This window comes from Puccinia triticina, chromosome 11A, assembly GCF_026914185.1.
Source record: "Puccinia triticina chromosome 11A, complete sequence".
NCBI classification, from domain to species: domain Eukaryota; kingdom Fungi; phylum Basidiomycota; class Pucciniomycetes; order Pucciniales; family Pucciniaceae; genus Puccinia; species Puccinia triticina.
In genome coordinates, this window is record NC_070568.1 from 6,475,251 (window position 1) to 6,498,587 (window position 23,337).

The 23,337-nt window shown below is 46.1% G+C and overlaps 5 protein-coding genes across 5 annotated transcripts; 4 read left to right on the top strand and 1 right to left on the bottom strand.

Annotated features, from left to right (window-relative positions):
- Positions 1 to 1,532: 1,532 nt before the first annotated feature.
- Positions 1,533 to 2,374, top strand: PtA15_11A660 (uncharacterized protein; the record flags this gene model as incomplete). The annotated part of the gene is made up of 5 exons (XM_053161592.1): positions 1,533 to 1,576; positions 1,667 to 1,802; positions 1,868 to 1,960; positions 2,022 to 2,057; positions 2,351 to 2,374. 5 exons carry the CDS (start codon positions 1,533 to 1,535, stop codon positions 2,372 to 2,374), a joined length of 333 nt encoding a protein of 110 aa, XP_053025523.1.
- A 5,425-nt stretch (positions 2,375 to 7,799) lies between these two features.
- Positions 7,800 to 8,141, top strand: PtA15_11A661 (uncharacterized protein; the record flags this gene model as incomplete). Its single annotated transcript, XM_053161593.1, has 2 exons — positions 7,800 to 7,949; positions 8,013 to 8,141. The coding sequence occupies 2 exons, from the start codon at positions 7,800 to 7,802 to the stop codon at positions 8,139 to 8,141; spliced, it is 279 nt and encodes a 92-aa protein (XP_053025524.1).
- A 76-nt stretch (positions 8,142 to 8,217) lies between these two features.
- Positions 8,218 to 8,884, top strand: PtA15_11A662 (uncharacterized protein; the record flags this gene model as incomplete). The annotated part of the gene is made up of 3 exons (XM_053161594.1): positions 8,218 to 8,394; positions 8,521 to 8,759; positions 8,821 to 8,884. 3 exons carry the CDS (start codon positions 8,218 to 8,220, stop codon positions 8,882 to 8,884), a joined length of 480 nt encoding a protein of 159 aa, XP_053025525.1.
- A 7,810-nt stretch (positions 8,885 to 16,694) lies between these two features.
- On the bottom strand, positions 16,695 to 18,341 carry PtA15_11A663 (uncharacterized protein; the record flags this gene model as incomplete). The annotated part of the gene is made up of 6 exons (XM_053161595.1): positions 16,695 to 17,329; positions 17,392 to 17,661; positions 17,749 to 17,888; positions 17,957 to 18,073; positions 18,165 to 18,186; positions 18,266 to 18,341. The coding sequence occupies 6 exons, from the start codon at positions 18,339 to 18,341 to the stop codon at positions 16,695 to 16,697; spliced, it is 1,260 nt and encodes a 419-aa protein (XP_053025526.1).
- A 1,746-nt stretch (positions 18,342 to 20,087) lies between these two features.
- On the top strand, positions 20,088 to 21,971 carry PtA15_11A664 (uncharacterized protein; the record flags this gene model as incomplete). The annotated part of the gene is made up of 7 exons (XM_053161596.1): positions 20,088 to 20,375; positions 20,447 to 20,561; positions 20,882 to 21,309; positions 21,386 to 21,613; positions 21,684 to 21,752; positions 21,861 to 21,872; positions 21,939 to 21,971. 7 exons carry the CDS (start codon positions 20,088 to 20,090, stop codon positions 21,969 to 21,971), a joined length of 1,173 nt encoding a protein of 390 aa, XP_053025527.1.
- Between the last annotated feature and the right edge of the window lie 1,366 nt (positions 21,972 to 23,337).

Here is a 23,337-nt window from a genome sequence, read left to right on the forward strand (position 1 = left end):
CTCCCCTCAATGACCAATCTGTGCCGGCCATTGTGGGGAGGTGCTACTCCCCTTGATGGACTATTGTGCCAGACATCAAGGGGAGTAGCACCCTTCTCAATGACCGGTCTGTGTTGGTCATCGAGGGGAGGTGCTACTCCCCTCAATGAAAAATTGTGCCGGTCATTGAGGGGAGTAGCACCCTCAATGACTGGTCTGTGTTGGTCATCAAGGGGGGGTGCTACTCCCCTCAATGAACAATTGTGCCGGTCATCAAGGGGAGTAGCACCCTTGATGACCGGTCTGTAATGGTCATTGAGGGGTGCTACTCCCCTCAATGACCAATGTGTGTAGGTCTAACAAGCCGTTCGGGTGGGTGGGGGAGTAACTTGCCTTGATGGGGTGCACTACTCATGTACACAATTTCATTTGGTGTACAATAGATTTCACCCCAAAAATTGAAGCAGTCTGGGGGTTTTAACACCTGCACCCCAATGTTTTTGGGTTAAGCATGTCTACACACCAATAAATTGGGATACTCCAGAAGTGCACCCCAGTAACATTGGGGTGCACATGTGGGTACACCAAAATGTTGGTGTACATGAAGTAAATTTTTGGGGTGAATTAGACTTACCCCCTTCCAATACACACCTGAGATACAGAGCACGTGAACTCCACAATCTTCTCACCCAATCTGGGCCAATAAGATAGTCTCAAACTTTGGGTCTTAAAAAGTACAGGCCATTTGCATCACTCCTGGTCTTGGAGCACTGGGTGTGTTCATGAGCCTACACATACACCCGATGCTTTCCTATTGCATCCACCTGGCTATGGCCTTGAAGTTTTGCAGCATACTGCACCGGCAGTGGGATAGCATCAAACCCATTGGGTGTGCCCCCTTATTGCTTCCGCACCCTCCTCAGAGTGAAATTTGGGTCTCATGTCTAGTGGGTCTGGTACAATGCTTCCATCCGGCTTTGGCCGGTCAACTTTCATGAAGATTGTGTCATAAGCTTATCTCTTTACTGGAAAAAGCTTTTGTTAAACTTCTGGGGAACTGGATGACACAAACAGACATTCACCCCCGGTGGCATTCAGATAAGGCTTGCAATATTTGTACATCATTGCCTATGGGCATAGTGGAAAGCCACCGGTCACAGTACAGGAGGTGGTATCATGAGACTTGAGTGCTTTAAAATCTATCATTTTGAAGATAAAAAATGGGGAAAAAATCCAGCATCTATGATACATATACTATATGATACATATACTACAAGATGCAGGAGAAGCAGGTGGTCATATGGCTCCCCCAAAGCTTCATTGTATTTCTTAAGAGTGAGGAGGTACAAGCAATAACATAAAAAAACACAAAAAAATGAAGAAGTGTAGGCCAAGTACTAGGATGTAATGTATAAGTCCCTCCTTTGGAGAGTCCCTGCGGGACGGCGTCCCCACTCCACAAACAGAGGGACTTGGTTAAGTTAGACGCCCAGGCAACCTCAAAGGTTCCCTTCCCCATCTGGAAGTGTGTCCCAAATTACTGGGACTGGGGCATGGCCAAGGTGGAGATCATTGAGATTCTCGGCCCGGATCAACGGTACCTTGCGGAAGAATTAACTGTCTCTGATTGAGATGGATTAATCACATGGCAAGGAATCATCACCAGCAATTGGGTCTAAGGGTGCAGCAAAAAGTACTTAATCAAGGACAACAACACCTGGGCACCTTTTGCATTGGCTGCGGAGCAAGCTTACCCTTCAAAAGCAGTGTGCATCAACCTCTCCCAAGTGGACCCCCGCGTGGTGGCCCGGGAAGAGTCTCAGGTGAGCTCTTGCTTAAGATTCTTGTGTCTCTCATATGTGGGCTGACCTCCAACTCTTCCTTCCAGAACGCTGAGGTTAATACACGCCTGATCATGCAACACAGCACGGATGCGGAGAGGGCTCCTCTTGAACATCAACGAGCTTGGCTTGCGGCAAATGTGAGCGGTTTTCTTCCTCTTTCAGTCTTATCACCATGGCTGACAATCCTATGACTTGCAGCCTAATGCTCAGATTGCCAAACCTGGCACTGAGAAGGTGCAGCTGCTCCAGAACCATCATTTGGTGATGCACAATGAGCGCCGGGCTCCTCCAAAAGTAGATATGGTATCAGGTACCCCTTTGCGGGTACCTGGTGTCCGTCGGCGGGTACCTGCTTGACTTCAACAGGTACCCGTTGGCGGATACAGGTGCGGGTGCGGGTGTCCACCATTTTGTGCAGCGGGTACCCGCAACCAACCCCCTGCAGGGCGTACTGGCAGTCGGCGGATGACACGTAATCCCCCAGTACAACCTGCGGGGGGTCTGTCAGGGATATCCTGTCATCCCAGACCCCGGCCTGGTTCCTGGCCTAAGCTCCAACCAAGGGCCGCAGATATTGCTTTCATAGACATCACTCACCCATGTAGAGACTGTAAAATGAAGATGTGTCTGGTGAGAGTCAAACTCATGACCTCAGCTATGCTGAGACACATACTAGAGTGCTGCCTTTACCAACTAGGCTACAGACGCTTGTGGCTGCCAGCTGGGTGGTTGGTTGGTAGTGCTCATGGGTCGATCCGACAGCCCTCCATACTGTGGTGATACATCATGGTAGCAGACTAACAGACAGCTCAACACCCCCCCTTGCTACATGATGGGAAGTGGGGATTGACCCCAAGAGAGAGTGGGAATGAGACCCAGGAAAGATGATCAGCGTAGGGATTGAACCCGTGATCTAGATGTAGGCTTATAGGGGTTTGCGTGGTCTTACAAGTAAGCATTCACAAATTCATCAAGTCTCTATTGTAAGCGAGTAGCGCTCAGGTAGCTCTGGGCTCATAACCTGTAGATCAGACTGTAAAATGAAGATGTGTCTGGTGAGAGTCAAACTTGAAGGGATTTCACAGGAAGACCGCAGCACGAATGAAGGAACAGAGATGAGCCTTTGGGCTCGAGAGGGGACAGTGAGGAGGAGAAGCTCACCGGATCGGCTTGGATGTGTGGCGCGGAAAGAATGGAGGAAGAACCAATGATTGATTTCAGGTTTGTAGGCTATGTTTTAAGTAGGCTACAATACAAGGACCAACTTGTGGTTGAGAGAATATTGAATATGAAAGAAGACAATAGAACCTGATGGAAACTCAGGATGAGCAAACAGGTGACATACAACCAATCACTAACAGAGCGCCCGCACCAGAGAACACAGTAGAAGGAAAGCAATACAGCTAATCTAGGCAGGGATCAAAGTCACAAGGCTAGTACGGCAAGATAGCATGACCAAACTAAAAGGAAACACAGGTGGTATGAGCATAAGTAGAGATAATGATGTAGGCAACAAGTAGCTCAGTGAAAAGAAGGCAGAGGGAAGATTTGAAAATCCAACAAAACTCACAACCTCAGCTATGCTGAGACACATACTAGAGTGCTGCCTTTACCAACTAGGCTACAGACGCTTGTGGCTGCCAGCTGGGTGTTTGGTTGGTAGTGCTCATGGGTCGATCCGACAGCCCTCCATACTGTGGTGATACATCATGGTAGCAGACTAACAGACAACTCAACAACCCACTACCCACCCCCTCCGCAATGGCGAGAGGAACAAAGCAACACAAAGGGACCATATCACCAACATCTTTGGTCACCAGCTCCCCTGCCCCATCCAAACAACCTCCTCGCAAGAAACAAACCCGCCGAGTAATCAACCTGGAACCTGATTCAGAAGGCAAACAAATCATTGACACCACAACTCCTGGAAGCACTCAAAATCCAAAGGTTTATGAGCTTTCAGACAAGGAAGAGCTAAGTAGGTCCACTCAGTTAAGCAGAGTTGATATCTTGAACAAAATGCTGACTTTGAAATTGACACTCATCTTCCAGAAAAGGCGTGAAGAGTACATAAAAATCAGATGAGCTTGTGCTATGCCGCTTACAACCCTCCTATACTTTTGGAGCAGAAAGATAAGAATGGACGTAGGATGATCACGTATCCATGTAAAACGTGAGTGGGTCTTATTTCAACGGACTTACTTTGCGCACTGTGGGGGTTGTCGTCTCGATGTCCAGCCCCCAGTGCGCACTTCTACCACGGCTCTTCGCGCACTGCATTTTCCGCCAAAAAAACAGCTTGCATTTCTTGAGATATTTTTTGATGAATCAATAGAATGGCTTTTTATGATCCCCCTAAAAAATAATCAAGTCATTTAGGGGTCTCCTTGAGCCTAGAGAAAATTGACATGAAAAAAATCATATTTTAACGCAGCAGGGACCTGTAATATCGCTTCCTGTGCCCCAGTAGCCCCAAAAATTTCACAGTATCATGGCACATGTGCAAATTCATGATCTGATAATTTTCAGAATTTTTCCCAGAGATATAATGGGTGCGCGGCAGGCTTAGTAGGAAAATTACTGCTAACTGTATAGCTTTTTTGTTACACACCCAAACAGTCCCAAAATTTCAGAAATGTTTTCATTGTGGATATTCTCCGCGCCATAAATTTCTTGGCAATAGTGTGTCATGATAACATGAGATGTAGTGCAGCGGGCTTAGTTGGAAAATGACTGCTAACTTATCTCATGTTTTAATGACACACTATTGCTAAGAGCTTTATGGCGCGGAGAATACGCAAAATTGAAACATTCCTGAAAATTTCAGACTGTTTCAGCGTGTAACAAAAAATCTATACATGTAGCCGCCATTTTCCTACTAAGCCCGCCGCGCACCCCTTATATCTCATGTTATCATGACACACTATTGCCAAGAAATTTATGGCGCGGAGAATATCCACAATTAAAACATTTCTGAAATTTTGGGACTGTTTGGGTGCGTAACAAAAAAGCTATACAGTTAGCAGTAATTTTCCTACTAAGCCTGCTGCGCACCCCTTATATCTCATTTTATAATGACACACTATTGCTAGGAATTTCAGGGAATTAATTTGAAGCATATTTCTCTGTGCTCTCAAAATTTTGTACCTTTGTTGTGTGTAACAAAAAAGTTATACATATACGCAAAATAATAAACGCAATACCTATTTGGGCTAAAGGAAAGCTGGTGAAAATTCTGAAAATTATCAGGTCATGAATTTGCACATGTACCATGATACTGTGAAATATTTGGGGCTACTGGGGCACAGGAAGCGGTATTACAGGTCCCTGCCGCGTTAAAATATGATTTTTTCATGTCAATTTTCTCTAGGCTCAAGGAGACCCCTAAATGACTTGATTATTTTTTAGGGGGATCATAAAAAGTCATTCTATTGATTCATCAAAAAATATCTCAAGAAATGCAAGCCGTTTTTTGGGGGGAATGCACAGTGCGCGAACAGCCGTGGCGAAAGCGCGCACTGGGGGCAGGACGTCGAGACAACGACCCCCACAGTGCGCGAAGAGTTTCTCGCAGTTGCGCGAAGTAAGTCCGTATTTCAAAACCTTTATTGCATCATTTAAACCTATTGTCTTATTGTTTCTTAGCTGCGGCAACAAAACTAACTGACCTATTTACAAGACTTCTCCAACTAATTTGTCAAAGCATGTCGCCAGTTGCCTCAAGAAAGAAAGGGATTCAAAAGGTACCCAAAATTTGGCTGCACTTGGGGTATTGGGCACCGGTGATATTGACCCACGAGAGGTGAATTAAATCTCAACCTTTCTCTTTCTTCCCATTCAGGAAACTTACATTATCCTGTAGGTTACCCAGCTGTGTGCTGTGTATTGTGCGCAAGGAGCTCAATTGTTCAATTTTATTAGCAAACAGTTGCATCAAGACATCATACATCTGATCGTGGTCAAGAATTGTCAGCCTTAGAGATACATCAAGTATCCAAAAGACTGCAATAACTTAGTAAATAATAATAATTATTAAATTATTATTGCAGAATCATATTCCTCATCATAAATTAAGGGGGGTCACCCACTTAAAGAACCCCCTTATTCCTATTCCTTCATGTACTGATTGTATAAATAAGAATTGGCCCCAGAAAGCGCCCAAAAATAGTATTACATACATAAATTTAGTAAAACAAACAATGTACATAAAATTAAACTGTTGTACATTAATGAGTAATATTACTCGTGTAAAAATACCCCGTGAAAGTATTATGTAGACTTCTACTGAAGCTCTTTCACATGACAATTGGTTATAAATATGTCATGTGATAGAGTCAGGGAAATTAGTCTATTTTAATACAAATAAATTGCCCACAGCCAAGCCCTTTTCACAACTACACCCCAGGATACTCCCATAGGGAGAAAAGGACTCAGTGTTTACGCCCACTGGAGTCCCCTCTATAAATAGAGGCCTATTTGGCCCTCAGGAAAAGATCACCCAGACCATTCACCGCCAATAAACTGTAAGTTACCATGAATATTCTCTTCTGCTACTATTGTAGCCCCTTTTCCTCATAAACCATCCCCAGCACGTAAAATCCACTGGATTAAACTCTTTAAATCATCAAAAATCCCTTATTAGTATATTTAAAGCTTTATCCTTATAAGTAGTTGCCGTAAGACCTCCGCCTCTGTCAAGCAGCCAATCAGTTTAAGCGCTTACCACCTACTTTTACGCCAAATTAATTCCCTGTAATTGATAATTACATATTATTAATTACATAATTAATCTTTCCTCTGTTACAGAGTGTTAAAACCCTTGTAGTGGCCATATTTGCCACGTAACAAGTTTGGTAATTTAAATTACCAGTGTTTATATCAGTCACTGCCAGAAAAACTCTAGAAACTGCTTGCAGTTGAGATGCAGCAAGCTCAAATCAAACCCCCGCTCAAGCTTTACCCAAGCACTGGTTTTTGTGCTCAGGGGTTCCAAGTGGTGGAACATCCTGATTGAGCACTAAGGCAACTCAATGCCTGTGCGGCCCTGTGCACCATGACTCAGAATGCTGATCCCTCTGCTGAGGATAAGCCAGCCTCCCTCGAAAAACCTTGATGACAGGCATTCTTCCTGGCCAACAAAGGCTACACAATCTGGATGTCCATGAGGCACTGGATGACTTCCCGTCAAGATCTGGGAGTCTCCCAGAAACAATCTAAAGCCCAAAAAGCTAGATTTCCCTGCAAAAATCTAGACTTGGTCTAAAGCGGCATCTGGGAGGGTGCCAGATCCCACGGGAAGTCATCCACTCCTCCTGGCCACAAGAGCTGGCACACGATGGCCAGCAACACATCTTGTGTTTTGAAAAAAGCTTGGACACTTTTCCAAAATCAGTTCTGCACCGGAAAGTCCAAAAGCTACACTTATGGGGTCTGGGAGGCACTGGTAGCTGGATATGAGTAGAATCTGTGAGTGAACCCCATTTTTGGCGTACATCAAGTGAAGTTGGTGTTTTTGTGATGGAGGGGGGGATTAACCAAATGTCCAAGAATTATTCAAAACACAATACATAACGGCTGTCGAACGACGTAGGCTGGTGACGCGATGGCCGATACATATCGGCCATCAAATAAAGCCAGCTCCACCTGATGGCGTTTGTACAGACCGGCCTCACGCGATGGGCGGCACATACCAGCCATCAAGTTGAGCACACATCACGTGATCCGGCCATCGAGGGACGGCAGGCACCAGCCTACCGGCCATCGAGTAGAGCACACACCACGTGATGGCCAATACATATCGGCCATCAAGGGGAGCACACACCACGCAATGGCCGATACATATCGGCCATCAAATCAAGCCAGCTCCACCTGATGGCCGGTACAGACCGGCCATCTAGTGGAGCACAAATGGCCGGTATTATAGCCGGGTACATAGAGGCATAATCTGCAAGACAAACGTTGCAATCGATCTGCATCATGAACGCGCGGAACAGCACGCACTCCAGCCGAGTCCTAGCACCGTCCAGTTACCCTCGCTGGTCCTCCGCGACCACTCTCCAAATCGCTCCCTCAATGGTGGCCGATGATCAGCGCGACCCTTTTGAAGGCAAAGTCGCCAGCCTCAAGGTCCATTCCCCACCTCTTGCCCCATCCGAACTGACTGGAACTGACCATTCATTCCCCATACAGGAACTCAACCAACAACAGAAGATCCTGCACCCAAGGGACATCAGTCTGCCTGCTTCAGCGACGGGAGTTGATGCCGTGCCTGGCCTGAAGACGCGCCTCTCAAGCATTGCTGGAGCCCGGTACCTCTGACTCGTCGTCGAGCTTGCAACGCGCAGAGTCCCCCGCGCCCTCCTTCACTCGCTCTGAAGGCACGTCTTCCTCCGGAATGGCCCGGGTCCAGTCCACCGACGCCACTCTCAACCGGTTCTCCGAACAGGCAGGCGAGAACTACAAGGACCTATTTGGCAAGCCCCAGCCACACCAGACCAACAACCGTCCATTTGCGTCCTCGGAGACGTTAAAACTGCAAACCCGACTGTCCAACATGTCCAGCAAATCCTGGGTAAGCAATTCCTCCCCCCCCTCATTTCCTTTTAATGATTGGAGTGCTGAGGTTTGTCTGCAAGATAGTTGGGAGACGAGGACAATGCTGAATTTTTTGGGCGGGTGGGGATGTGGGGATCGATAGATTGGGCTGTTCGAAGACACCCCCGAGATCCGCACCCATTTCGTCCGCTCCCATGGCATGCTCGCCGTCATCGACCTCTTGCAACAGTTCCAGAGATCACGTGACCTCATCAGCCTGTTGCTGCGCACTATCAACCTGGTGGGTGTCCTCCGACCCGATCTTACGCAACATCAGCCCATCCTTTTGAACCTAGGGCCGAAAGGTATTTGGGATATCAGCCACGCACCCAAACTCTTGGTGTTACACCCAATCCTGCGCGATTGGGGGGTTGGATTGACTACATCGGCCCACTTGAACAAGACCGTTGATGATGACGGGCAAGGGACGATTCCGCAGCATCAAGTCGATCTTCTGTCGAGTGTGATTTTCTCGTACAATGGTGGTTTGGTAATAGAGCCCGTTGTCGGCCTTCATAGAAATGTTTGTCTTGCAGATTATGCCTCTATGTACCCGGCTATAATACCGGCCATTTGTGCTCCACTAGATGGCCGGACTGTACCGGCCATCAGGTGGAGCTGGCTTGATTTGATGGCCAATATGTATCAGCCATTGCGTGGTGTGTGCTCCCCTTGATGGCCAATATGTATTGGCCATCGCGTGGTGTGTACTCCACTTGATGGCCAATATGTATTGGCCATTGCGTGGTGTGTGCTCTACTCAATGGCCGGTAGGCTGGTGCCTGCTGGCCCTCGATGGCCTGATCACGTGATGTGTGCCCAACTTGATGGCTGGTATGTGCCGCCCATTGCGTGAGGCCGGTCTGTACGAACGCCATCAGGTGGAGCTGGCTTGATTTGATGGCCGATATGTATTGGCCATCGCGTCACCAGCCTACGTCGTTCGACAGCCGCTATGTATGTGTTGCTGGCCATCGTGTGCCAGCTCTTGTGGCCAGGAGGAGTGCCTCATGGACATCCAGATTGTGTAGCCTTTGTTGGCCAGGAAGAATGCCTGTCATCAAGGTTTTTCGAGGGAGGCTGGCTTATCCTCAGCAGAGGGATCAGCATTCTGAGTCATGGTGCACAGGGCCACACAGGCATTGAGTTGCCTTAGTGCTCAATCAGGATGTGCCACCACTTGAAATTCCTGATCACAAAAACCAGTGCTTGGGTAAAGCTTGAGCGGGGGTTTGGTTGGAGCTCTTGCATCTCAACTGAAAGCAGTTTCTAGAGTTTTTCTGGCAGTGAGTACAGTTATAGTACTAGGGCCCAAAACCCTTATTTTGACGGGTTTTTTGCCCTAAGTTTCATAAACAGAGCTGTCAAGAATCTACCCTCAAGGAAAGTGATTTCAAATGGCATCGCTCAATTATATACAGCTGTGCAAGAGTCGCTCATTGAATTGTTCAAGTTTGAGCCTTTTTTCATTCTTTGCCTCATTTTGATCTTGGTCTCATTTCTTTTTGGATTGTTTCAAACTGACCTGTTCATAATCTATTAGAATCATAAAGGTGCCATGTATTTGGGGCTTGACGCTTGGCAATATCCAAATGGCTTTGATATCCTAGGAACAGTTATTTATTGTTTGATTGAAGACAGCAACGGTGAATTCAACTTGGAGGCCATGCCTCTGGAATTTTTCCAGTTGCAGAAAAGCCACACTGGTTTTTACCTGGCCAAAATTGTGAATCTTATTGTTGAAAAATTTGATTGAAGGAAAAAGTAAGCTCACACTTCTGATCACTTTCTCCCATTCAATTACTGATCTATTTGCAAGTATAGATCTGTGGTATTGTCACAGACAACGCTACAAACAATCAGACAATGATTGAGGAGATCAAAGCCGATGGCCTCACTTCAAAGGCAAATCTCAGTGGATTCGATGTTTTGCTCATGTATTAAATTTGATCGCTCAGGTCATTTTGCGACCTTTTGGAAGCCACAAAAAGAAGCATACCAACTCAAATTACTACAGATCAAATGATTTTGATGACGAGGACTCAGAACAAGATGAGGTGGAGGAACCAGATGATCAGATTTGATTGTAAGTGGGTTTCAAACGAATTCTTCCTCACCCAATTCACAACTGGTTCAAATCTACACTTGTTTAAAAGGGTCTCTGGTGTTTCTGAAGATGAAGCAGATGAAAGCGATGATCCATCATATATCAACGATTCGGTCCTGCCACTGGCGGCCAAGATGATTGGGGATGATGAGGTAGAGCTTGAGGATGACAATATCAATGACCTAAGTGATGAAGACAATGATGATAGATATACGTCCAACTCATGCAAGGCAACACTAGCCAAATTAAGAAATACCTCTTTTACTAGACAGGAACAGTGATTGCTAACGTACATTTTCCAGTTTTGTGCTATTTCTAGGAAGCTGAACAAATCACCCAACTCAAAGGCACACTTTTTGGGCATCTGTAGCTATCTCAATTGCTCAAGGCCGCATAACATTGGATGCAATGTCTGTACTAGGTGGAATTCTACTTTGTTGCAGTTAATGAGCATTGTGCAATGCTCAAAGGCAATGTAAGTCAGATTGATGATGCTGATAATGCTCACCCAGAACGTTGATAACCTTCTGTTTGAAATTTGAAGCCTTGAGTGGCAGAAAGATAGACAACATGGCCCTTCCCGAGATAATCACATCAACAGCGATGATATCAGCTTAGCTCGTGACCTCATTGAGGTCCTCCAACCTTTCTACAATATTACTCTGCTTGTCTCAGCCCGTGGCGCAGCTTGAATAGCAGAAATAGCTGTCTTCATCAATCAGATCACCAGTCACCTCTCCACCGCCATATCTGATAAGAAAGAATAGTATCTGCCAGCTCTCAGGAATGCCTGTTGCCCTGGCCTTCAGCTCACCAATAAGTATTATACTTTGACCAACTGCTCACCATTTTACCAAGTTGCAATGGGTAAGCTTTCAATTGATTAGTTCAACAGGGCAAGCAATAACTGATTGTAATTTGCTAGTTCTTCATCCTTTGTTCAAAGATGAATATTTTAAACTGGCAAAATGGAAACCCAAATGGATCCAGGAATCAATCAGGCTCACCCGCGAGATGTGGGAAGCCCACTACCAGCCTTCACCTCATCCACCAAATTCACAACCACCCACTGTTGCTCCAAAGGTGAGTAACTTTTGTTTGGTTTTTAAGGACACTTCTGAGCTTACAAATCATGTACATTTCGCACAGAAGCCTTACATAGGTGTGCTAGCTGGTTTGATAACCGCATCTGAAGCCCGGGGCAGTAGTGCCCCTACTGATCCGCTCACTACATGGCTTGCGGGGGGGTTTATATTAGATGACAAAGGAGGACTGGTGAACCCCCTCAAGTGGTGGATGCGGCAACACCCATGGGGGGCTGCTGAAGATGGCACTTGATGTGCTAAGCTGCCCGGGTAGGTGTTTTTTTTATTCTAAATTAAATTTGATTTAGACGTCACTTACACCTTGGCCTTCAACAGCAACAACCGTTGATGTTGAGCGATCATTCTCTTTTGGAAGGGATTATGTCTCCTTCCAAAGACATCGGTTGAGTGCATCCTTGGTCACCAGAGGGATGGCACTTGCTTTTTACTTGAGGAATGGAAAGGTAACAAGTGGCATGTTACGCGAATGGAAGCTGCAAAAGAAGAATGAAACAAAGCAAAAGGGCAAGGAAAGGGCTGGGAAGAGTTGATTAACCCTTGAAAGGGTATCTTTTTTTTCTTTATTTACTAAGAAATTGTAGAGACTGTAAAATGAAGATGTGTCTGGTGAGAGTCAAACTCACAACCTCAGCTATGCTGAGACACATACTAGAGTGCTGCCTTTACCAACTAGGCTACAGACGCTTGTGGCTGCCAGCTGGGTGGTTGGTTGGTAGTGCTCATGGGTCAATCTGACAGCCCTCCATACTGTGGTGATACATCATGGTAGCAGACTAACAGACAACTCAACAGAAATCTAGAGTGACCGGCATTTGTGCCATGAAAAAAGTTTGACACATGATCACGGCTAAAAACAAAAAATTGGACATGTAGGTATGCATCTTCAATGAAAAATGTTTACCCAATACGCTCAATGTATTGTATTTGTTGCAGCGTTGCTTGGAGACAAAGGAGCGAGTTGGAGTTGGTGGTCAACAGGGTCAACAAACAGAAGGCTAAAAGAGAGGTTTCCTCTTTCCTTAATTCACTTAATCCTGTATCTGACTTGGTAATTTTCACAGATGGGTCAGCCCATCCGGAGGAGGGACTAGGGGCGGCGGCGGTGATGGGCTACGGAATTTTGTCCAGGCTTGCCTTTTTGGGCTCACAAGACACGGCTTCCAACTTCAAATGCGAGTTGGTTGGAATTTGGCTTGGACTGGAGATGGGAAGCAAGGCACGACTTCCAATCTCAGGCGCCCGGATCATCATACTAATGGACAGCCAAGCCGCAATAGACCGGCTGAATTATCCTAAGGCCCCCAAACCAGGCCAATACATTCTATCCCAGATCCAGGAGGTTGCTGACACTATTCCATCTTTGACACAGGTGGTGATCCAGTGGTGCCCAGGACACGTTGGGGTGGAGGGCAACAAATTAGCGGACAGAAAGGCGGTGGAAGCCCGTAACCCTGCCTTTCTCAACAATTCCATCAAGGGCAGTGCGGCAGCGGCAAAGGCTTCGCTGATACAAAAGGAGAAGATATGGAGGGGATCACCGTGCACGGTCTTTGCTGTTCAGGCCGCTTTGCACCAGCTACAATCAGGTCACGTCCCACTTACATAACGCTTTTCAGTTTAAATGCAAAAAGGATCCATACCTGGACGTGTGGGGTCATTGAATCAGTAGATCATTATCATGTTTTTTCGCAAAGCAAGGACAGCAGCACAAAGGTTTCTCCGCAACAAAAGGATCAATGAAATATTGAACCGGACCCTCCTCCACAACGCAAGGGCCTTTAAAGCTACAGAAGCTTTCATCTGAATCTTGGCCAGACTACCCCAGTTCCGCCGGGTAGAGGACGCCAAGGGAACCCATCAATGACCTCCACAACACTGCAACCTCATTGAGTCCCTGAATCCCTTCCTTCCTTCCTTTTTTTTGCTCTCCTGCCTCCCCTCTTCCCCTTATCTTCTTCTTTCTCTCAAAAGAAAAAAAAAAAAAAAAAAAAAAAAAAAAAAAAAGAAAAAAAAAAAAAACATATAACACCCCACAGAAAGTTAGTTATCACTCCTCCCTTCTATTTACATGAATACTGTTGTAACTCCACGGCAGGTTTTTGTCAGCCAGATGAATATGCATAGTGTGCAATGTTAAATCATTAAATCTGCACTTGAAAAAATAAAAAAGGGGTGTAGGGTGGGCTCAGGCTTCTCAGTCTGAGCATCTGGGTCTGTACGGACCCCCCTTCTTCCCTGTGCATTCCTCTACTCTGTTTCTGCTTGGGGGGATCTTTGATCCCCACTCGGTCTGATGTGAACTTAGTCAGTCCTCCATTCTGAGTTGGCAGGCTGGCGCCTCTCGCGCGAAGCGCGCGCCTCCAAAGGAGGGACTTGGGAGTAAGCCGGGAAATTTGGAGTGAGCGCTGAGGACCGCCTCAACCCATTTGGCTGGTGTCAAACTTTGACACCACACCACCATAGCATCCCGTGAGCCAAATGGGCCGCCTAGGTGCCAAATTGAAGCCCTTCATCTGGCCTTCAAACCTACATATGCCACATATTTTTATCTTGAATGGTCTTGAAGTTACAAAGCTTGTAAAATCAAGCTTCCAAGATTCTGGGAATGATTGTACACTTTTGCATTTAAAGTGAGTGCATGGAAGCAGTATTTTCTGCTTGTAATTAAATGAAAATGCATATCTTTGAACAAGTTTACTTCTCAATTCATGATCAATGAATAATATTTATATTGGTATGCTTGATGTACAGGAGTTGGAAAAAAACCTTGATTTGTTGGAGCAAGCTCAGCAGTGATTTTGCAAGGATGTCCAGTGGCCAGCTGGGGGGATAAAAAGCTGATTAGTGGCTGGCTGCCTGCGCAAGAAGCTAGCCTACAAGGTCACACCACTCATGTCCCTATTGAGCAAAAAATGGGTGTGAGATATATGGATCAAAATAAAAATGGGGGTTGGTTGGGCTCCAGGCTTGTCAGCTCTCACACCAAAATTGGTGGCTTGGGGGCAAGCCTCTCTGTGAGACAGAGACCCTGCAGGGCTCTCCTCCAGAGAGGCTTGGTTAAGCTTGGGTCTGATGGGGTCTTTGGGAACCATCTTTGGATGGTGCCACACCCAAAGACACCCCCGGCCCCAGGTGGTAGCCCCCCCCCCCTCCCCCCCCCCCCCCAGCCCACACAGCGCCTAGGCCAAACCCCCCGCTGAAAGTGGGGCGCGCGGTCTAGGCTAGGGGACGCGACGCTGGCTACAGTGCCCCCCACGACTTCTCTACTACCCCTCCCCCTTCCTTTGTTTTGAGGCATTGTACAGACCTCAAGTATATATTTTTGAGTTCTCCTACTTCTGTAGGGCTCAAAAATATGTAGTTTACATATGATACATGTCTGGTGACTGTGAACACATTGTTCAAATTTCCGTGTTTTTTGCGGGGGAGGGGTAGTAGAGAAGTCGTGGGGGGCACTGTAGCCCTTGGCTAGTACTACTAGTGGTGCGCTCCCCGAATCTGTTCAGATTTAGAGCAGCGTGAGAATGGACGGGGCTCGCAAACGTGAGAGCAGTACGATAAGTACTGGAGCAATTAGGTGGAAAACAAAGCCCTCGCGAGAGGACCGCTCATTGGCAGGGCGTCTATAAGATGAGGATGTAGTCATGAATGTTAAGTCCGGCGAAAAACGCGATGCAAAAGTTATAATAGTCCTTCACGTGTGCACAACAAAAAATGCAATTGAGCCAATCGGTTACAGTATATGAAAATTGAGATCTGCACTACTTAGGATTACAAATAAATAAAAGCTTCGATGAATACTGGTCAACCACTCGACCAAGCTAACAAAACAGGGCTAGTCACATTTTCAGATAGGATTCATTTTTTAGAGCTCGCGTTTAGCTCGATCGGCAGCCTGTGCGGTGTTATCGTAGATCGCGTCCTTATAACCGGCAGCGTCTTGTTTGATACCTCCAGCCCCAACAGCCTCCTTGAGCCTTTTGATAGTGTCTTCGAGAGCCTGCTCGCTCGAAGAAAATGCATTGGTAACCGAGGAAAGGATATTACGCATTTTACCTTTCGACTCGACGTCTTGACCATAATTATTACGCAGTCGGTTAATGAGCTCCAAGCACAAAGGAATAACGTCGATGTAACTTGAAGCAAGCACTTACAATTTTCGTGCATTAACTGAAGTAGTTCTTCGCGATTGGTGCTCATTGGGACCTCCACCCCATGCATACGCAGCCACCCGCGCACTCGATTGTCTGACCAACTGACGTATTCGCTCGACTTCGAGGCAAAATCGGAATACTTCTTTGAAAACAAGTCGAAGATTTCCTCTTTCTTGGCCTGGTAGTCGGACTTCAGGAATCCATTATCGATTAACCACTTTGAATGCAGAGAAAATAGTCGTCAGTCACCATCAATGAACACCAGGGTTGTTAAAGGCAAACCTGTCTCATTTGGCTTTCGCTCCATCCATCAATGATGTTCTCCTTGATAGAGTAATACTTCTCGTTTAAGATCTTTTCCAATCCGTCCCGGCGCATGTTTTGGATATGACTCTTTTCGGCGAGCTTGTTTTTCAACAGATAAGCCTTTATCTCAGCGTTGCTCCAAGCGTCCCATATCTTGTCGGTGTCTCCATAAAAGTTTTCTTGCACAGCTTTCAATAAATCATCTCGCGCTTGTCCCGGAGGTCTAGCAATACCATGACTTTCCAACCAAGATCGAAGAGCGGATTCGTTCCAGCTGCTGTAAGCTTTGTCGCGAGCGCTGTAGTAGTTGTCCGCGACCAAGGACAGATAACTACAAAACGTTCCAAAGAGGATTAACTTCGTCTCGCGAGTATACGGTTGGTTGACACTGCTGGGACTCAACTCGTCTTTTTTCTTCTGGGTACCTGGTTTGATAATCCCCTTTCTCTCCAACCAGCTGCGCAGCTCATTCGAGTTCCAGGTCTCGTAGGTTGTGTCTTTGGCGCCATAGTAGTATTGCGAAATCAAATTGACTAATTGTTCGCGAGTGCTAGCGTTGCTTGAGACAACTCCATGATCCGCAAGCCATTTGCGAATCCGAGTATCAGACCCTAACAAAAAGATGATGGGTTGGCGCCATGTGGCTGGAATACGTTATCAGACCAAACTCACAGGTTTCGTACGCATTCTGGGCGGCATCGTTGTACGTGTCTTTAATCGCTCGAAGAAGATCATCTCTGCTGAAACGAGTGCTCGACTTAATAGCACCCTTCGCAATCAAGTAGTCTCTCAATTGATTGTCGGACCAAGAGCTGTAGACGTAATCTTTAGCATCGTCGTATTTATCCGACAAATAATCGTAAGCAACACCTGGAGCATCCTTCACTGCTTCAGTCGCAGCACTTCCTGCATTGTACGCAGCCGATCCAGCGGTACTGCTGGCCTGGGAGACTTTGTCGTACGCAGCGTCAGCAGCCGAGGCTCCCTTGCGATAGGCGGCGGAGCCAGCGGCCTTTCCAGCCTGTGTGACCCTGTTGTAAGCAGCATTTCCAGTGTCGGATGCTGCCTCGCCCACGGAGGCCCCGGCGTCATATACTTTCGAACCGGTAGCGTGACTGGCTTTAGAGACTTTCTCGTAAGTAGCAGAGCTGGCGTCGGCGGCAGCCTTCTTGGCAGCCGATCCAGCATCGGCAGCAGCGCCAGTTGCCGAGGAAGCGAGGTTTCTCGCCGATTGGGTGCCTAACACATAGAAGTACATATTTCAGCGAAAACCTGAAGGTAAGTTTGATGTATTTACTCACCAGCATTCAAGTATTTCTTCGCTGCTCTAACCAGTTCTTCGCGTTTGCTGTTGGGACTTACGACCCCATGTTCCAACAAGAAGTCCCTCAGTTGGCTATCAGTCCATAGAGAGAAAATTGAGTTCGTTTTATCTTGCAGTACTTGCTGAGCTGAGCTGGCGGAGTCACTCAAATATTGCGTCGAATCTTGGTAATTTTCTTTGACGATATCGACTAATTGTTCACGTGTCGAACCGGGGGGACTTGGAAAACCATGTTCGTCCATCCACGCTGTGTAGAGGACGGCAAATTCGAACATGTATCTACATCAACTGTGGGTTCGGGTCAACGTAACGATATATTGGAATAACTGCAAACCCTTCAAGTCAGAGTCACTCCAGGCGTCTACAGCTCCATGATAGCTACGCCGAATCGTGTCGATTATACCTTCACGAGGTTTATCAGCTTGGAGGGGCAAGGAATATTTGTTCGCATATTCTTGCAAGTCGGCATCACTCCTGTAACACACAAACAAGCCTGAATGAGCACATATCGGCAGATTGATCGATGACTAGGGAGAGCTTACCAATGGTCGTAAGCAGAGTCGTAATTTTCTTGAATCAATTCACGCAACGCATGACTGTCGAGGTTTCCCGGATTGGGAATGTGGTGGTCAGTGAGCCATTTTTCGACCTTAGAGTCGCTGGAAATTCAACGCGGTTGTGCGAGTTAGTACCGATTCCAAACTCGATCTTTTTAGACGGTTTTGACACTCATTGGAAATATTTGCTCACCTCCAATCGTTGTAGGAAGGCTCTTTCGGGGGTACAAGAACCAGCTTAGTTTGGCCGAAGCATCAGAACCAAGGCGGAAGAAGTTTTTCCAAGAAACTCACTCTTATCAAACAGAGCAACTGCTGGCCTTGGTGCCAAAAGAAGCATGAGAACCAAAGCTCCGAAGCACGGAGACATCTCGAACGGAAGATCCAACGATCAAGAGATGGATTGGACGAAGGAAGTGGGGGTTTGCTGTTAAGATACTGGTCAACAGATTGGACCCGTGTGAGTTCTTCAGCTAGGAAAGGTGACTGGTTTTTTAAAAAAAAAATGAAATATATAAGTTTGGGGAAACCGTTTAGAATGCGGTTTGTTTTTGAGATGGAATGAGACGAGAACAGCCGCTGGGGCAGAGACTATGCCGGACTGAATGAATTCCGCCTTGACCAAGATCAGCGAAAGGCGAGTACAGCAAGTACGAGAATGGTAATGGCTGCTCGATGTGGAAGACCGAGAGCAACTTTGCTTTTGTTCGACTCTCGGGAAACAATCGAGCTCATGAACGTCACAAAACCCCGAAAATGGCATGAAATCCGGGCCATCTGTGTCCTGCCCACATCGTCATGGGTGGATGACGTCAGCGATCGATCGTGAATGGTTGATGCTCCATTTGGCCATCGAAGGCCGCTAATTAATCATGGAAGCTCATGCCGAGGCCTCGCGGGGCTCCAGCTGTGGAACGGTTGAACTGTCGAAAATCATTCACAATTTTGCTTTCAAGGTTCTTAGTCATGGATCGGCTGACTTTGACCAGTTTGATTTCGGCCAAATCTGATCATCAGACCGACGAAATCAAAGGCTATACGGCAAGAGTCAATTAACGCGCCCGGGCCCATGTACGCCGAATTTTTGTCAAATCGGGACCGGGTCCGGTTCCTGCTTCCGGGAGGGTCGTGAATCAAGCACGGTCGCTCAAGCCACGGCTGATTACGAACTTAACTAAGTCCCTCCCCCGCCTAACCGGCGAAGCCTCAGGCGGGACTTAGTTAAGTTCGGGCTGATTATAGGATCAATGATTCAAGAATGCTAATATGTATATCATTAAATGGAAACACAAATCAAGCCCAGATCCCAAGCCTAGGGTCACTCCTAAAAACATGCCGTCCAACAATTTCGTCCCTGCGACCGTCGCAGGATGTCTTGCAACAGTGGCGCGGGGTTGTCTGTGTTTGGGATTTGTTTTCCCGATAAGTATGAGTCATCTACCAATTTGCTCCAAAATTTATATTTTCGGGGCTGTAAGTACGGGGCTGCGGATTCGACGGGAAGTCCTGCATGGGCGGGCTCTATAGCAGGCGCTCCAGAACAAACAGGGTTGCTGTTGCTGGGGGCGTAAAAGGGTTTGCAGTTTACTTTTCAAATAGAAAGCCCCTGATCATGAAAGGCTTGCTTTGTAATACTGACGCCGGCGGCACCGCCGCCCCTCCCGAGAAGAGCGCTTCGCGCGGGCCCTGACCCTTGATTTGTGCCTGACATGTTTACTAGGGACATGCCATTATTGTACTCCGGGCGTGGATTGGACAGTCAATCAGTTGTTGACAAAACGATCCTTGCTCGGGTCTGACGTGGTCAGGCCTCTTTGCCTCTTGGAGTTTGAGAGAGAAGGTTCGAGGTAGCGTCACAAATTTTGTACTTGATATTTGCTGGATTCTAATACCGAAACTGAAACAAATCAGTGAGTCTTCGAGTTGAACCCTCGGCCTCGGGATTAGCTTGTTTGTGTCATGTTGTGGTTTCACTCTCGAAGGGGCTCAGAATTGTATTCCGGATCGCTGCTTAGCGCTCTATGTCAGAGGGAAAGTTCATCTCGTTGGCCACTTCTGCGCCACTGAAAATCGACAGCTACAACCCTCAGCGCCCCTTTGCTTGGCTTTGATCAAGATGAATCGATACCAGGCCCTGATCGGCTGGCTATCTCTCAGCTTCTTGAAGAACACTTTTGCCTCAATTCCTGCTCCACAAGCAATTCTACCCGGTCCATCGCCAAACACCAACAACACAACATGTCAAATATATCCCAACACCATCGAAAGCTGGAACCAACTAGGAGTCGACCAATTCCTCTCTGATTTCCCCGGAGGTAAAGACACGCCATTGGATGATTTTATTTTTGGAAATCGCATCACAAACTTTGTCTGTGGCTTGGGTGAAAACTGCCTGGCAGGGCAAGTAAGTGGCACTTCAAATACATGGACTCAAGGCAAATTTCAATAATATACTGTCCTTATTTTTTGTTGTAGCAATGTTTACCTTTTCAAGGATCCCTCTGGTTTATGCTTTACTCCCTGCAAGAATGGAACCTCTATGTGAACTCCTTGTATGATGCCACCACAGGAGCAGTTGCGCAGATTAAAGGTAAGCCTCCCTTCAACTACTTCCCATTCCATTGAGAAATGATGCTGATTCGAACTGCTTGGGTTTTCCAAACAAAAAAATCCGTAGAAATCTCCTCATCGATGATAACCGACTTGTGATTATCTTTTGCATTTTCCATGAAGACCCCTGCTACACAAATTACTGACTAAATTTCTGTCCCGATCAAATAATTCCCAGTCTTATCTCTCCGGACTTACATGAGAAGCAAGTCACAAGACTGGCCATACTGCTTACAATGGTTACTGGTTCTGTAGTTTTGGCGTTTGCTGCCGGCCTTTTTGGACCAGTTTGTTTTCCAGCTTGGGGCGTTGCGACAGAAGCTGAGCTCTTAGAAGAACAAGTAGGAGTAGATACATTGTTTCAGTCAACAATCAAATTGGAGCCAAGATCTCTCGCGAAAAGGTCGCTCCCACCGGAAAATCAACTCTCTCTTGACGCAGTGAATGAGAGTCAGAAGACACTTGCGAGCGAGCTTCAAGGCTTGCCAGGAGACTTTGGCACTTCCTCGACAGCGGGGACTTCCGATCTAAAACAAATGAACAAGGCGCTGTATTATTTGACAAAAAAGAGTATTTGGTCCGAATTAGTTGTCAGCGTTTTATCCGGCGATGAGGAGGCATTCAACAGAATCAAAACTAATGTGGTAGCCGCATATGAAACCAACGAGGAACAGCGATTGGTGAGGCGCTCTGCTCCCCAAGATATACCATCGGACCATTTTGCAACAGTAAGTGAACGATACCCTTAGGAAGTTGAAGGGCAAAAGTTGGACGCTGATTTATTCGATTTCTTTCTCCATTAAGTGGAACGTCATCAACACTTATTTGACAAGCTTCTGTGATCATCTCAAATCTGTAATCGCGGTGACTTCGCAGATTGGTGTTACCGCTCCAATCTCTTCAGATGAGGGGGTTTGGGGTATCATCAAGGGAGGGAAATTCCTATCACCCAATCCAAATATGTCACAACTCCAAGATAAACTAAGAGAGACAATGAGACTGAGCGCCCTCGCTCAAGTTCTGAAATCGATGGTAAGTCTGCTTTTCTTCTCAGCCAGTTAGTACCAAATCATTAAACTGATATTCTGATTCAACTTTGTAGAATGTGTTCGTAACTATCGGTAGTGTAAGCAACCTGACCTTGCGTTTAGCCTTTTCTTCCAGCTTCCTCGTGAGTAAAATGCAGCTCTAATGCGCCCCACTTTATTCATTAGGACAAGTGCAAAGGAAAAGGCCCAAATGGAGCATGGAAAGGAAAGGATAAGTTATCATTTTGCAGTCCGGAAGGCCTGTGAGTGATGTTCATTGCATTGGAAGCGATCTGATGGCGCTATACTGAGGCAAACTTTAAACGCAGGATGATGAATTTAATTCGAGCATCAAAAGATAAATCCGTAAACAAAATTGTCAACGCCCATCTCATCACCGAAAAATATGGGTACACAGTGGAATTTCTAGCCCAGTCAGCATGGTCCTGTCAGGAGCACAATCTGAAAATAGCAGGAAGACCGAGCCCAGAGTACGTATACCTGTGCCTTATGCGTCAAAAAATTGAATATTGGAATCTAACCACTTTGTCTTTGCCACAAAAAAAGGGGTCTCAAACCTGACAGTAAAGTCGGCTGTACATTTGACCTACCTGTTTGCGATACGCGGATTCCAGGTGGGTTTCTTGCTTGTTTCGATCTCAATTTTAAAATTAAAGGGTTGATAAGAGGTCATCGCCCTATTCATACAATTTTTCTTTCCGGTCATCAGAGGTTGCCAAGTTACGCAAGAAACATAAATCGACTGTTGTGGCATGTAGAAGGGGGCTCGCCCTAAATATCTAGAACCGAGTGATCATCGGAAACAAGGAAGGACAAATTCACTTGGAAGTTCGAGTTTGGGTCAAATTATGAATGAGGAGCCCACTCTTTGCATCTTCTCATTTGATTGTTCAATAGCATACCTCACGAAACCAAAATCTAAATTTCATTCCATGCATTACTGATCATAGCTTCTCTCCTGATTTGAAGAAATCCATATCTTACTCAAGGAGCTTATTTTATGGACACCTACTTGTAACTTCACACTGTCTCTTGCTCAGCCAGCCAAATTTAATCTATTTATATTCAGAGGTTTCAATAGCACAGTTCACGTAGAACACATTAGGGCAATTTTTATCAAATTTTATCAGCAAAATTTCATAGAAATTTTGTGTGATAAAAATGGCCTCAAAACCCCAATGTGAACCAACATTATAATTAGAGCCCAAATGAATAAATATTTGCATTAATACCCCATGAAGAAGAGTTTGATGATTAAAGTTTGAATGCTACTGGTGGTAATGGGCAAGCATAATTGTGTTTCCATACAAAGTTGAAATCATAAAATTTTCAATGCATAAAATCATAAAATCATAAAACTTTCAAGTGATGATTTCATATGTATCATTCTAGAAATGTTGCTCTAATTTGAGTGCTTGGGTGCATCATATTTTTTTCAGCTTAGAATTTTATGATTTTATGGTGTTATGATTTTATGCAAGTCAACTTTGAACACCCTAAATGACAGAGTACTACATAATGCACTTGAGTTGAAAGTAAAATGCAGAATTTAGATGTTGGGACAACAGATTATGCAGTCCAATCCGCGTTTAAAAAAAGGTCAGCCTAAAGGCACGCCAGAATCTTACTCAGAGCACACCAAAAAGGTGTTTGGAATGGTGTGCAGCTCAAATACGCCAACAAGCATGGCGTGGGAACTCCCATATG